At 40.7% G+C, this 15,896-nt stretch overlaps 1 protein-coding gene across 1 annotated transcript in view; it reads left to right on the top strand.

The window, feature by feature from the left end:
- Window positions 1–6,147, top strand: part of LRIT3 (leucine rich repeat, Ig-like and transmembrane domains 3) — a 42,451-nt gene extending 36,304 nt beyond the window's left edge. Inside the window, exon 4 of the mRNA XM_073602449.1 lies at window positions 4,982–6,147. Within this exon, the coding sequence (XP_073458550.1) occupies window positions 4,982–6,081 (1,100 nt within the window). The 3' untranslated portion in view covers window positions 6,082–6,147. The remainder of the gene's footprint in view (window positions 1–4,981) is intronic.
- The last annotated feature ends 9,749 nt before the right edge of the window (window positions 6,148–15,896 follow it).

Here is a 15,896-nt window from a genome sequence, read left to right as displayed (position 1 = left end):
TTATGAGTGGAACCTGTGAAACCGCTGTATGATCTTGGCCACCAGTTTCAGGGTCTTGGAAACCTTCTTATAGCCTAGGACATCTTTATGTAGAGCAACATTTTTTTTTTCAGATCCTCAGAGAGTTCTTTGCCATGAGATTTCATGTCGAATTCATGTTCCAATGACCAGTATGAGAGAGTGAGAGCGATAACACCAAATTTAACACACCTGCTCCCCATTCACACCTGAGACCTTGTAACTAGCGGTAGCGCCGGCAGCTATAATGAATTGTCGGGTCTCTGCAATACTCATAAAAGTCATTGAAAAAAACGGCCTGGGGTTCCCCCACAGTGCATTACCAGGCCCTTTGGGTCTGGTATGAATATTAAGGGGAACCTCGAACCAAAATTAAAAAAAAAAAATGCATGGGGGTCCCCCCAAATTTCATACCAGGCCCTTCAGGTCTGGTATGGATATTAAGGGGAACCCCGCGCCAAAATTGAAAAAAAAAAGCGAAGAGTTCAGGTTCCTGGAGAGGAGGGATAGTCTAAGGAAGGTTCCTTCTTCTTTACACACACTCCGTCGAGCAGTGCAGAGACAAGGAGTTGGCTCAGACTGCAGGAACGCTTTCTACTCACACCCAGAAAGGACACTACCCTTGCTAATAGAAGCCATCCTCTGGTAACATATACTACAAATGCTGGGAAACTGTACATGCTCTGAACTGTTTATATCAGCGATGAAGATTTGTTTATTTATTACTGTGGACCACTGTGTAAGAGTTATATAAATATATTAGTGCTATATATACTGCGTGCAAGTACTTCCTCCCTAATACAAGGTACCCAACCTAGGCCCTGCCCACACTTTGTTGTGATGTGAGTACAGTAGTGAGTCACCATTATCCTTATTTCACCTGTAGGCAGGTGCAGTCTACCTCCTCCACTGCAGGTGGACACTCACTACTTTACATTGTAGCAAAGTGTCATTTCTTCAGTGTTGTCACATGAAAAGATAGAATAAAATATTTACAAAAATGTAAGGGGTGTCACTTTCGTGAGATACTGTATCTATCTATCTATCTATCTATCTATCTATCTATCTATCTATCTATCTATCTATCTATCTATCTATCTATCTATCTATCTATCTATCTATCTCTATATAGATCTATATAGATATAGATCTATATAGATATAGATAGATACTTTCCACATCTCATGAAAAAGCTAATTCACAGATCTATTAAATATGTTGAGAATTACCCCCTGCCTCACCATTTAATTCAGTGTGATATAAAATAATAGACATCTTCCATACAGACATGTCAAGGGTGCTAACTGATGAGATTTTGAGCTCATCATATGTGATAGCAGCAAAATGTTAACAAATTGTATATTCCCTATTGTGTATGCAAATCCTTTTTATGTTGTATGGGATTTAATATGGTTTTTGTAATATACTGTATATAAAGAAAGATGGTTTTATGATTTTGTGTACATGAAAATGTTTTGTTGTATCTGCAAAAATACTTAAAGTGTTACTAAACCCAGGACCCTGCATTCACTATATCTGGTCTCCCACAGTACACAGAACATGGAAATGCAATTTGTTTAGTACATATAAACAGCTACATAAATACCTTTTCTCATCAGCAGTATATAGCAGTTTTGTGACCTCTATTAGTGTCTGGTTAAAGCTTGTAAGAGGCGTTTTCATTCTACTTCGACTGTCCTATGAGGCTGCAGGACCCCTGACCCTCTGTCTGGACAGTGCTGATTGGCCCTGTGCTGATCACATGAGAAAAAAAAAACTTTCTAGCAATACACACCAAACTGAGCATGTGCAGAGTGATTCTAAACACTCTGCCTTATCAGGAGATGGATTGGGGACAGTAAAAGAAGGGGAGGATCAGAGAAGACAGGATCAAACAGCCTTTTTACACAATGGGTAGGATTAACTCCTTAGGTTCCACAGTTAGTATAACAAGCATGCTTTACTGCATATACAGACTGATTTTACTGTTGTGGGTTTAGTAACACTTTAACCGTGTTGAGATCAGAGCTCTATGGGGGCCAAACACTCACTTCCAGGACTCCTTGTTCTTCTTTACACTGAAGATAATTCTTAATGACATTGGCTGTATGTTTGGGGTCCTTGTCCTGTTGCAGAATAAATTTGGGGACAATCACACGCCTCCCTGATGGTATGGCATGATGGAAAAGTATCTGCCTATATTTCTCAGCATTAAGAAGACCATTGATCCTGACCAAATCTCCAACTCCATTTGCAAAAATACAGCTCCAAACTTGCAAGGAACCTCCACCATGCTTCACTGTTGCCTGCAGACACTCATTATTATACGGCTCTCCAGCCCTTCAGTGAGCAAACTGCCTCCTGCTACAACCTAAAACACTTGATTTGTTTGTGCTTTTACCTGCAATTTTGTGACAGTATCTCTTTAGCAATATACTTTGTATACTTACCAAGAGGTTTATGACAAAATAAACAAAGCAAAGTATGACTGAAGATCTGTAACTGGTAAAGGGCGAGACAGCTATCATAAGTCATCACAAGATGTTTAGAGATTCCAAAGGTCACTGTTAGGTTCAGGAAAAGGCAATAAATTGTCAAGATATTACATCAGAATCCAGAGAAATATTCCTGGACAAGGGTAAGTCAGTACAGTCATCTGACAAGGCAGGTTAAAACAACAGAATATATTTTTTGGTGGAACCCTCCTATTAATATTTCTCACAGCAACATCTCCAATGTATTCAACTTAAAGAATAACTTCAATTTTGTTCAAAAAAAAAATATTCCCCTCTGGGTGATCTATGTACATTGCAAGGATTTTAATAAAATTTGTTCCAGATTCCTACCTTTTGTTATTCTGGAGAAGTAGCTGTATGTTTGTTATTGTTTGGTTTTGTAATTATCAATCAGCTGCTGAACCTGCAGGGCTCTAATGAGGAGAATTGCAGGGTCTGCATCCCTTTAGACGTGATTTCCTTTGGGAGTATCTCACCAAAAATGCCACTTTCTGCAGAATTCTGGGAAAATCAGTGAGCCAATCACACAAGCAGGAAATTACATATCGGGGGGTGGGCATTCTGTACAAAATCTGTGTACAGAACGCCTCCAGATAGCCATATTGCATTTTACAGAGAATTACACAGCTGCAGTTTGAAAATGAAAGGTAATTTTTAATAACATTCAATTACAATATGACTATTGTATACACTATATTATTATGACAATTGTATACACTATATTATTATTTTTTTTATTTGCCAATTTGTTTTCCCACGAAAGTAGAGTTACCCTTTAACATTGCATTGCGCCAAACGCCCCAAAAAACCTTGGCGGACGATGGAGTAAAGGGACTTTAAATGTGCCACAACACAGACATATAAAGTACAGTTTAAGTACAGTTTTATTATAACATTAAAATTCCATCAACATCATCAGCATTACAGTCGCCATATCTAGTACATCACAGATAGTATTTGTTTTTAGTCCCAAAATAATGTGGTGGATACACGTGATGTACTTTTTATATGTCTGTGTTGTGGCACAAATAAAGTCCCTTTAATTCATCTTCCACCAAGGTATTTTGGTGGGGTTGGAGCAATGCGATGTTAAAACCACAGAATATATCCATGGATAAAGAAAGACAAGCATCTTAAAGAAATGTGAACATCACAAGAATTCGATTCTAAACTTACAATATACATAAACAATGGCAGAATGCTTAGATTAATGTGGTGAGTACCAGTTGACTGCGGTACATAGCACCCTTCCAAAATGTCACCAGTACATCAATGTGCTGAAGATTAAGTAGTTACATCTATAACAAGTATTTTAGAAGTTCTTCAAAGTATGCATCTACCATGCCCCAATCTGGTGGTACACCTCCTATAATCCTATCATTTTGTTACCACCCAAAATTTTTTATGAAAAATGCTCATACACCACAAGCCAGAACCCACAAAATACAAAATAAACTTATCAGAATATCTTTAATGCCGTGTACACACGGTTGGACTTTCTGGCAGAAAAAGTCCGAAGGGAGCTTTTCATCGGATATTCCGACCGTGTGTATACCCCATCTGACTTTTTCTGTCGTCATTTCCGACAGACTTAGATATAGAGCCTGTTTTAAATTTTTCCGTCGGAAATGCCGATTGAGTTTTGCCCGATGCAAAGTCTGGCCGTGTGTACGCAGCATAATGCCCCGTACACACGGTCAGACTTTGTTCGGACATTCCGACAACAAAATCCTAGGATTTTTTCCGACGGATGTTGGCTCAAACTTGTCTTGCATACACACGGTCACACAAAGTTGTCGGAAAATCCGATCGTTCTAAACGCGGTGACGTAAAACAGTACGTCGGGACTATAAACGGGGCAGTGGTCAATAGCTTTCATCTCTTTATTTATTCTGAGCATGCGTGGCACTTTGTCCGTCGGATTTGTGTACACACGATCGGAATTTCCGACAACGGATTTTGTTGTCGGAAAATTTTATCTCCTGCTCTCCAACTTTGTGTGTCGGAAAATCCGATGGAAAATGTCCGATGGAGCCCACACACGGTCGGAATTTCCGACAACACGCTCCGATCGGACATTTTCCATCGGAAAATCCGACCGTGTGTACGGGGCATTAGAGTGCCATTGGTGCCTCTAAGCCATACATATAAATCTGCAATGCCATGCATCAACTTCCTAGTAAAATTTACTTATTATAGCACCCTGAGTTAAGGAGTTTTTGAGACACTCTTGAAGATAACCAAGGTTATGAGGGTGCCTGCACTAACCTGCAATTAATATTTTACAGTATATTAAATGTGTACAGATGCTGTTTTTCACCAGTGTTTAATTGCTGGATGTGGACTATTTTTATTCAAGGGTGCAGAAGTCCTATGCCAAATGGGGTACTAAATCATAATATAATTTGCATCTGAACGTAACTTGGATTTTTTTCTTAATTTTACAGTTATCCAAGAGTCCCCCACAGATGGAGTGAGATGGTCAATCCTAAGCATGAATGGCATTTCATATAAAGATGCAGGAGAATATCGATGCAAGGCTAAAAATTTGGCAGGCATATCTGAAGCATCAATAACTGTCATAGTAGTTGGTGTTGTCACTACAACATTAACCCCACAACGTTTTGGAAGGAGACCAGAAGCAGACCAAGTAAATAATATGCAAGCAGAGGAAAAGGAAGAAACAGTTACAATAAGCACAATCTGGTCTCCAGAAACATTAACATCCACATCACCAGTAACAGACACAACAGTGGAACCCACCATAGCGCCAACTACTGTTACATCAACCACAGTAAGAGTTCTAGAAAAGAAACCACAGAAAACAAAAGTGCAAAGCCAAGCTGCAAACAAAAAGTCTCAGGTTCCAAATTCTGCCAACAAAGAAGGAGACGTATTTAAAAACATTTCAGATGGCAAAGAAACACAACAACCAAACACTGTTGTTCGTAATCTGAAGGTGACTAGTGAGACAGAGGATAGGGTCACATTAACATGGAAAACACTCAACACCACCAACAGCTCAAGTTTGACTGTGCTTTATTCCAAATATGGTGAAGAAGAAATGCTGAGATTGAGTACAGACCCTAGTAAAAATAAAGTAACAATTGATGGTTTACAGCCTGGAACAAAATACATGGCCTGTGTATGCCCAAAAGCAGCACCACCAAAGAAAGAACAATGTATTGTGTTTTCTACAGACTCCTTGCTTAAGAATGAAGAAGAGAGCAGTTTCCAGATGACCATCTTAATAGTGGGTGGCAGTATAGCTTGTGTCATTGTCCTGCCCATCATCTTCTTTTTGCTTTACAAAGTTATGAAACTGCAACGTAAACCCCTGTCTCCTAATGCAGAGGATCTTTTAAAAGAAACTTATGTCAAGTTTGAGACTTTGTCGCTCAGGCCACGATCCATACATGCTGGAGGTGAACTATGGACACGTAGAGACACAACTGAATCAGAAAGGCTTCTTTTATGCTCTAGGTCAAGTATGGACTCACAAGGAACTTTTAAAAGTGAGGGATCAAGGCCTGAATACTATTGCTAGTATTTATGCTACATTTTATATCATTCTGTCTTGTACTATAACAGTTAATTGCTATATTTTTCTGGATTTTAATAAACTACATTTTAAATTTGGAGTCTTTTTTTTGTAAAGTAAATGTTATATACCGTATTTATCGGCGTATAACATGCGCTGGCGTATAACATGCGCTGGCGTATAACACGCACCCCAAGTTTAGGAGGGAAGTTTAAGGAAAAAAACTTACATTTTAAATGCCCATCAATGCAGCCTTATCAGTGTCCATCTGCAACCTTGCCCATTATTGTAGAATGATCAGTGTCCATCTGCAGCCTTGCCCATCATTGCAGAATGATCAGTGTCCATCTGCAGCCTTGCCCAACAGTGTCCATCTGCAGCCTTATCCAAAATTGCAGCATGATCGTTTTTAAATTGTTACTGGTAATTTAGGAGGGAACAAGTGCCGCCGAGATAGACAGAGCCGGATGTCCTGTGTACTCGGCTCCTCTCGGCTCGTCTTGGCGTCCCGCCCAGTCCCACTCCTTGGCCCTGCTCCTATGATGGACACAACACTGGTCCTATGGCGAGACGTAAATGCTAGGAGGCAGGACTGGCTGTGACTGCGAGCCTAGCTGAGCCTAGCTGAGTACACAGTACAGTCAGCTCACACTCGGCTATGTCTATTTCGGCAGTGGTTCAGCGTATAACACGCACCCACGATTTCCCCCTGATTTTAAGGGAAAAAAAGTGCGTGTTATACGCCGATAAATACGGTAGTTACCTTCAGATTAAAAAGAAGACACAAGTAAAAAAAACACAAGCCCATCTAGTTCAACCAATAAAAAAAATAGAAAACCTCCATATACTGTACATAATCCTATACCCACAGTTGATCCAAAGAAAAGCAAACAAACCCATTAAAGCATGATCCAATTAGTTCCAGCGGGGAAAGAAAATCCTTCCTGATCCCCCCATGAGGCAATCAGACATTCCCTGGATTAACTACCCTTGGTTTTATGACCTATAAATTAGCATCCAATAATATTTTAAACATTTAGGAATGCATCCAGCTCCTTTTAACCACTTCAATACAGGGCGCTTATACACCTTCCTGCCCAGATCAATTTTCAGCTTTCAGTGCTGTTGCAGTTTGAATGACAATTGCGCAGTCATACAACACTGTACCCAAACTAAATTTTTATTATTTTGTTCCCACAAATAGAGCTTTCTTTTGGTGGTATTTGATCACCCTTGCGGTTTTTATTTTTTGCTAAACAAATAAAAAAAAAAATGAAAATTTTGAAAAAAATAAAAGTTTTGCTTTTGTTTCTGTTAAAATTTTAGGTAAATAAGTTTTCTCTTTCACTGATGGGCACTGATAAGGCGGCACTGACAGGCACTGATAAGGTGGCACCGATGAGGTGACACCAATGAGCGGGCACTGACGATAGGCACTGATATGCGGCACTGATGGGCACTGGTATGCGGCACTGATGGGTGGCACTGATATGCAGCACTGATGGGCATTGATAGGCAGCACTGATGGGCACTCAAGGGTGGCACTGGGTGGCACTGGTGGGCACTGATGAGCACTGATAGGCGACACTGATGGGCACTGAAAGGCTGCAAAGATGGGTTCTTATGGGTGGCACTGATAGGCGGCACTGATGGGCACTGATAGGCGGCACTGCTGGGCACTGATGGGCACTGATACGTGGCACTGATACGTGGCACTGATACGCGGCACTGATATGAGGCACTGATAGGCATGCCTGGTGGCACTGGCAGTGCTAGGCATTGTGAGTGGGCACTGATTGGCAGCTGCCTGGGCATTGATTGGCAGCTGCCTGGGCACAGATTAGTATTTCCCTGGGGGTCTAGAGGGCATACCTGGTGGTCCAGTGTGGATGGCCATCCTGGTGGTCCTGGGCGGCTTCCCTGGTGGTCCTGGGCGGCTTCCCTGGTGGTCCTGGGTGGGATCCGAGGGGGGGCTGTGCTGATAAACAATCAGCACAGACCCCCCCTGTCAGGAGAGCAGCCGATCGGCTCTCCTCTACTCACGTCTGTCAGACGCGAGTGAAGAAAAGCCAATCACTGGCTCTTCCTATTAACATCGTAATCAGCCGTAATTGGACAGATTCAGAGACTCTTTACCTAGATCGGAGTTGCGGTGTGTCAGACTGACCCACCGCAACAACGATCGCCGAGGCGCGCATCGGCTTAATTTTAAGCCTACTCTATCTACCCTGTAAAACAATGGATGTCTATACTTTCCTATTCTGAAGGTGCTCCAGTCCAGCTTCAGAGTAGAGGAGGGACAGCCAACATTAGAGGCCCCTTAGTAAGCCTATGGGTGACGTCAGCACCCAGGCTCTGCAGCCGTTGTTGGCAATCTCTCCTCTTCACTGAAGCTGGCCACTGGAGAGATCATGGGACCGAACCAGAGCAACTTCAGAATCGATAAATATAGACATCCATTCTTTCGACATGCGATACACTTTGATTCTGACTTTCTCTTAATGGGGGACAAAAATCACACAGCAAAATAGGACATACCTGTGTAGCTCAGTCTACAGCACTGTTTCTCAAACTTTTTTCAGTCAAAGTACTCTTTAAAATTATGGACAGTCTCAAATGTAAAAAACTATTCTAATGGTTTTACATAATACAGCAACATGTTAGAGGGGATTTATTCTTCCAAAGCAAATATACTTTTGCACACTTGTACTAACTAGTATTCCAATGTTTCTCTTCTCCCTCAATTTCTCTCCATAAGTCAGCTAATGTGACCCCAGTGCTGAGGGAGAGGGGAACAGGAGGGTCAAACAAGGATGCTGTGGAGGCAACAGACATCCTCCTTATCAACTGATAACGTCATTGGTTGTTAGGATGCCAGTGTCTAGTCGTAATGGTGCATGATGAAACTCATGGCTTTGTGTAATTAAAGGGCAGGCTTAATTCACCTGTTGGCTTCTATAGAATTTCTGATCAATTTTTAGGCATTTTGCCAAGGCAACCCTGAAGCAACCTCAAGGCTCAAAGGCTGGTCTAAAGCAATGTTTCTCAACTTCAGTCGTCAAGTGCCCCCAACAAGTCATGTTTTCAGGCTTTCCATTATTTTGCATAGGTGATTTGATCAGTTTCACTGCCTTAGTAATTACCACAGCCTTTTCATCTGAGGGTAATCTTGAAAACATGACCTGTTGGTGGTACTTGAGGACTGGCGTTGAGAAACATCGGTCTACAGCACTGATAGGAAAAGGATTCTGTGTCTGGCACAGAGGAAACATTTGAATAGGCACATCTACAGTACATCCACATAAGGCTGCTAACAGACCACTCACCACTGCACCTGAGAGGAAGAGAGGCACAGTGGCAAACATTCTGGGACATCGGAGCGAGCCATGGATGCTGATAGTGCTTGCTGCCTGATGAAGGGAGAAGGATGCTGTAGACACAGGCCGGCTGTGCTTCACCCAGAATATAGAGGGAGACCTGGTTAGTGAGGGGCTGCTGGACAAATCCACATTACACTTTGACAAAAGAGGGACAGTATTGCCAGCAAGTATCACAGAGACACTATCAGTGCTTCAAAAGATACTATATGAAGGTAAGGGCAGAAAGCTGCAGGGCTTGTCTGCAGAGGCCTGACATTGCACTCCTGATCCACAGATCACGGGTGAAATGCTTTCCAGGCTGCTGAAGGAAAAATAAATAATAAATGCACATTTTTTTATGCAAAAATTTTCTCTGGAAAGGTAAATTTATCCTTTAAAGATAAAACAGTTCAGCGCTAAGACTCAAATGTTGAGTATTGACATATCAACATACTGTTATATACAAAATATATTGTGATTAGCATATACAAAAAAACTCTAACACCATTATCTGATTGATAGTGTCTCTAAATAAAGTGCACTGCACAAATTGTAAATCAACATTGGTAGTATAGTCCTATTGGTGATTAAACATTAATCTATTAGTATATATTGATGGGAAGGAATCCAGGAGTGTAGTACTAAAGGAGTCGCCGCCGTGCGTGCATCCAACACCCAGGGGAGAAGATTAAATACGCTTACAAGAAGGTAGCATCAATCAGGCATGTGATATCAAAGTTCCGGATAGCGAGTGGTGCAATTCCTCCTCCTCAGCTGAGCCACCTCAGGCAACCTCGACCCGGCATGTGAGAATATGGATCTGTCAGGGCTGGGCTCAGCCCTTCCTTCTCAATGCTGGCCGCTCAGCTGTCGGCTATTTGCCAGCTCTTATCTCTCCACAGTAAAAAAGCTCACATAGCGTGATAACGTTTAAACATTGGTTTATTAAAATAATATAAAATAGACTCACGTGTTAGAAGATCAGAAACAGCTCAAATATCAAATAGCGGTAATCGTGAGGGGTCCACCCGACATGTTTCAGCTAAGGGGCCGTCATCTGGGGTCCTTAGCTGAAACATTTGATATTTGAGCTGTTTCTGATCTTCTAACATGTGAGCCTATTTCATATTATTTTAATAAACCAATGTTTAAACGTTATCACGCTATGTGCGGTTTTTTATTACTTCGCGCATGGCATATGAATACCCGTTTGGCGTATATCGGAATGCTTACGGATTTGGGAGTTGTATTGTCACTCCCCTCTTCTGCTGTATGCTGACGACATCTGAAGAGACGTATCGCCCAGACCGGTTGGTCATTAAGCTTTTCTGACTTGTATGAGGTATGTCTTTTCAAGTCATTAAGTTCCAGTAAGCCTCTTGATGTCTCCGGTGAAGGCCCCGGCACTACTTTAGATCCTTTGTCCACATGTGGTTGTTCCATAGCTCACCTACCTGCCAGATCCGGTTGATTCTTTCTATTTGTGAACCTGGGGAGTTACTGATCCACCACTTTTAGTGTTTAACCTCCATAGACTTTTGGTGGTGGTTTTTTCTTCACATTTTTTTCTACAACCAATATTGTGGACTTTTTATGTTTCAGGACACTTTTATTTACAAATTTCATGGTGTTAGATTTATTGGACCTTCACGGTCTTCCAATTATATTTTATTAATGTTCACATTTGATAATTAAGATTTATTAACAGTTTTTTATTTCTTATTTGTTTCGATATATAACACAGTGTTGCTTTATGGTGTAATTTATACTTATGGTTATAATTTAAAGTGATGTTAGATTTTCACATATTGTTCATATACACTTATTGAGTGTTGTTCTGACCTATATGTTTATACAATATATTAGGTTTTGACACATTTTCAACCTATTTTTTGGGATTTATAGCGCTACACTTTTTTCCATTTATTATCCTTTACCTTTAGTCTATAGGTGTGTTAGCTGCTATCTGTTCCCCCCTCTTTTTTTAGCGCAGCGCTGTACTTAACTCCCCCCCTTTTTGTATACAACATAATGACATGTCACCATATTCAACATGGCATCCAGCGTGTGTTCCAAGCCTCAATGTGACCACCAATGGTGATAGGTGCTAAACCACAGCGAGGCCTGGATAGAGCCAAGCCTCAATGTGACCACCAACAATGATAGGTGCTAAACCACAGCGAGGCTTGGATAGAACCAAGCTCCAGACATCACTTAACTGCACAGCCACACACAACTTGGAATACGGCGTGTGTTCCAAGCCTCAATGTGTCCACCGAAGATGATAGGTGCTAAACACGGACAAATTTATGCTTTAAAAGAACAAATATAAAATCCTCCAAGCTGCAACAACTTTATTGCTCTTATGAAAAAGAAATTGTCCTTTTCATTATGTTGTTTTTGCTTAATAATTAGCATATGTCGCTGTTAATAGTAGTAGTAAAAAATTACAAAAAAAAAGTGTCGAAAATAGCAACGTTTGCATTTTTAACACTGGGCTCAATGTTTTATTTATTTTTTTATTTCTAGTTTTTTTTAATGTTATTTTATACGCTGTGTTTATTTTTATGATTCATAGGGGTTTTTAAGGGCTTATGACAAATACAGCTATATGGCATAAAATATGTCTGTATTTACTGCGCCCAGGAACATACGTCCATGTGTGTGCTTGTAATCACAAGCACCAGAGTTTACATGAGATTACAGGAGCACAGTGTTCCTTGTAATACAGTAATATAGGTAGAAATACACTGCAGCTGGGATTTGCAGGTGCTGTATAGGGATGGGCCGAACACCCCCCTGTTCCATTCGCAGCAGAACACGCGAACAGGCAAAAAATTTGTTCGAACACGTGAACACCGTTAAAGTCTATGGGACACGAATGTGAAAAATCAAAAGTGCTAATTTTAAGGGTTAATATGCAAGTTATTGTCATAAAAAGTATTTGAGGACCTGGGTCCTGCCCCAGGGGACATGTAGCAATGCAAAAAAAAGTTTTAAAAACAACCGTTTTTTCGGGAGCAGTGATTTTAATAATGCTTAAAGTGAAACAATAAAAGTGAAATATAATTTTAAATTTCATACCTGGGGGGTGTCTATAGTATGCCTGTAAAGTGGCGCATGTTTCCCGTGTTTACTACAGTCTGAGAGAAAAATTACATTTCTAAAGGAAAAGAAAGTCATTTAAAAGTACTAGCGGTAGCGCCGGCAGCTATAATGAATTGTCGGGTCTCTGCAATACTCATAAAAGTCATTGAAAAAAACGGCCTGGGGTTCCCCCACAGTGCATTAACAGGCCCTTTGGGTCTGGTATGAATATTAAGGGGAACCTCAAACCAAAATTTAAAAAAAAAAATGCATGGGGGTCCCCCCAAATTTCATACCAGGCCTTTCAGGTCTGGTATGGATATTAAGGGGAATCCCGCGCCAAAATTGGAAAAAAAAGCGAAGAGCTCAGGTTCCTGGAGAGGAGGGATAGTCTAAGGAAGGTTCCTTCTTCTTTACACACACTCCGTCGAGCAGTGCAGAGACAAGGAGTTGGCTCAGACTGCAGGAATGCTTTCTACTCACACCCAGAAAGGACACTACCCTTGCTAATAGAAGCCATCCTCTGGTAACATATACTACAAATGCTGGGAAACTGTACATGCTCTGAACTGTTTATATCAGCGATGAAGATTTGTTTATTTATTACTGTGGACCACTGTGTAAGAGTTATATAAATATATTAGTGCTATATATACTGCGTGCAAGTACTTCCTCCCTAATACAAGGTACCCAACCTAGGCCCTGCCCACACTTTGTTGTGATGTGAGTACATTAGTGAGTCACCATTATCCTTATTTCACCTGTAGGCAGGTACAGTCTACCTCCTCCACTGCAGGTGGCGTTCAACCGCAGTGGCACTGCAGGGGAGAGGAAGTCAAGATTAACAGGGTTCCTTCATGGTTTCCAGGATCACTGGGGAAGCTACCCGACCAGCTCCACCAGCTCCGTGATGTCGTCATGGAGGAGTGGAAGAGGACTCCAGTGGCAACCTGTGAAGCTCTGGTGAACTCCATGCCCAAGAGGGGTAAGGCAGTGCTGGAAAATAATGGTGGCCACACAAAATATTGACACTTTGGGCCCAATTTGGACAATTTTCACTTAGGGGTGTACTCACTTTTGTTGCCTGCGGTTTAGACATTAATGGCTGTGTGTTGAGTTCTTTTGAGGGGACAGCAAATTTACACTGTTATACAAGCTGTACACTCACTACTTTACATTGTAGCAAAGTGTCTTTTCTTCAGTGTTGTCACAGGAAAAGATAGAATAAAATATTTACAAAAACATGAGGGGTGTACTCACTTTTGTGAGATACTGTATATAGATAGATATATAATATATATCTTTTTTTTTTTTCCAAGAATAGAATGCACTCCAGAGGTCTTGTTACAAATTCACCTTTGTTTTATTCTCCACTAATTATTTATCAATGGATCCGCGCTTCAGGATATTTAAACGACTGCTGCCCCCCTATGTTAACAGGGACCACCTAAGTGAAACCCAAAAGGCAAAATAAAACTAAAAAGATAGGGAGTGGCGCTGTACTATAAAGAAGGAGTATCGGTATATATCGGTATATAGTTATTCTCCTTTATAAAGTGGCCGGTGCATAAATGCAATGATTAATCCACTAAAAAGTATAAGTTGACAGGTGTAGAAAATATATTGAAGATATATCAATGCAATAGTACTTGGTTATAAATATAAAGTGATAAGTGCTAATTGGTGCAAAAGAAAATTGTAAACTGTATGCAAATATATTGAAAATATATCAATGCAGTAATGTTCAGTTATAAATATAAAGTGGTTTGTGCTAAATTAGTGCAAAAGAGAATTGTAAACTGTATGCAAATATGTTGACACACTCACTATACTATAAAAGTGAGAAAACAAAACAAAATAAAAAACTGAGTGACATGTGCTTGTAAATCTTCTATAGATTGGTACTTTAGTTTAGAGATCAAAGTGACAAGTGCATAATTATGCTACATAGATATCTTGGTATTTAAACCACTGTGCAATAAGATCAATGTGCAAAAAATCAGAAAAAGAAAAAATATATATAATAATAAAATACAATTCAACAACTAACTGCGTATCAGATCAAAACGCATATATTGTGCAAAAACAAAATGTTCATAGAAGTGACGTGGCGTTTCTTCCAATATATTAAATATATCTTCTTTATAGTAGAGTATGTATAGAGACGTGCAGCAATTAGTGGCAATATCCCCCTTGTGTGATTGCACTCACCGGAGCGCTCTCCCCCTGCAGGGGTACGAGCGTAAGATGTTATTCCCCAGGTGCCGATATACTTCCAGTTCCCAGTAGCCCGATCTAGGGTCATCCACCCGCAGAGAGGGAGGGAGGGAGGAGAGTGGCTTCACTGCCTCCTATCTCAATGGAGATCCTGGCCAGGCATCCACAATAGTATATTTCATGAAAGAATAAAAATAGTCCACATAGCGTGACTCCGTTTGATTCGTTTATGGTAAACAATAATAATGTATCCAAGGAATAGGACTTGATAAAAATAGGAATAGAAAATAAATGAATTAAAAAATTATTTAAAAAAGGGAGAGGGAACTTGCAGGGTCTCTATCTCTCCAAGCGACACGGGGAAGCAACATTGCCTAGGAACGCCGCTTGCGTTCCACCGATCGAATATCCTGAACCACGATACCCGGATGTGACGTTGTGCGTGTCAAGATAGTCCCGCCTTACGCGTTTCGTCATACGGCCGTCATCGGAGGCGCCTCCGATGATGTCTTGTTAGATAGAATGCATCGGGACATGCTTCTCTGATGCCATTGCGTCAATTGTACCAAAGCGCTTTTTTAGTGTTCCTTTTTATTCAATAAATACACCTTTACTTAATGGAATTACACTATGGGGCCCTTTATTCATGACATTACACATTACACGAGAGAGTTTATCCACCCCACTCCTTGATTGACTACCCTGCGGGACACCGTCCTGGAGAGCCATCAGAAGGACCATAGGATTACCTGATTCCCAGCCAGAGGTCGTCTACACAGATATCCTCATTTCTTGGTGTACTTCACCACAAGCTTTGTTGACTCATCAAGCATATGTCCTTTTGAGTCCAAGCCCTCCGGTAAGCCTTCATCCAATTGGTGGTGGATAATCTACTTGCAAACTTTCTTCTTACCTATTTTCATCTTTTGATGTCATGAAGATGCCATGATAATTCATTTTATGTGTCTGGACTCATTCACACGTTTGATCTCTTTTTTCTGTTGGCTTCATACTCGCTTTATATACAAAACTTATTTGTATTGTGAAGTTATTTGATTACGTCCCTTCACAGGTTTCATTATATATTTATTTGATTTCTATGATCAACTCTCTTCACAGGTTTATTATATGTTTGTCACATGACCACTACCCAATCTT

Source organism: Aquarana catesbeiana, linkage group LG01 (genome assembly GCF_042186555.1).
Source record: "Aquarana catesbeiana isolate 2022-GZ linkage group LG01, ASM4218655v1, whole genome shotgun sequence".
Taxonomy (NCBI): domain Eukaryota; kingdom Metazoa; phylum Chordata; class Amphibia; order Anura; family Ranidae; genus Aquarana; species Aquarana catesbeiana.
The sequence above is the reverse complement of the archived record's forward strand: the minus strand, read 5'-3'. Positions and strand labels throughout refer to the sequence as shown.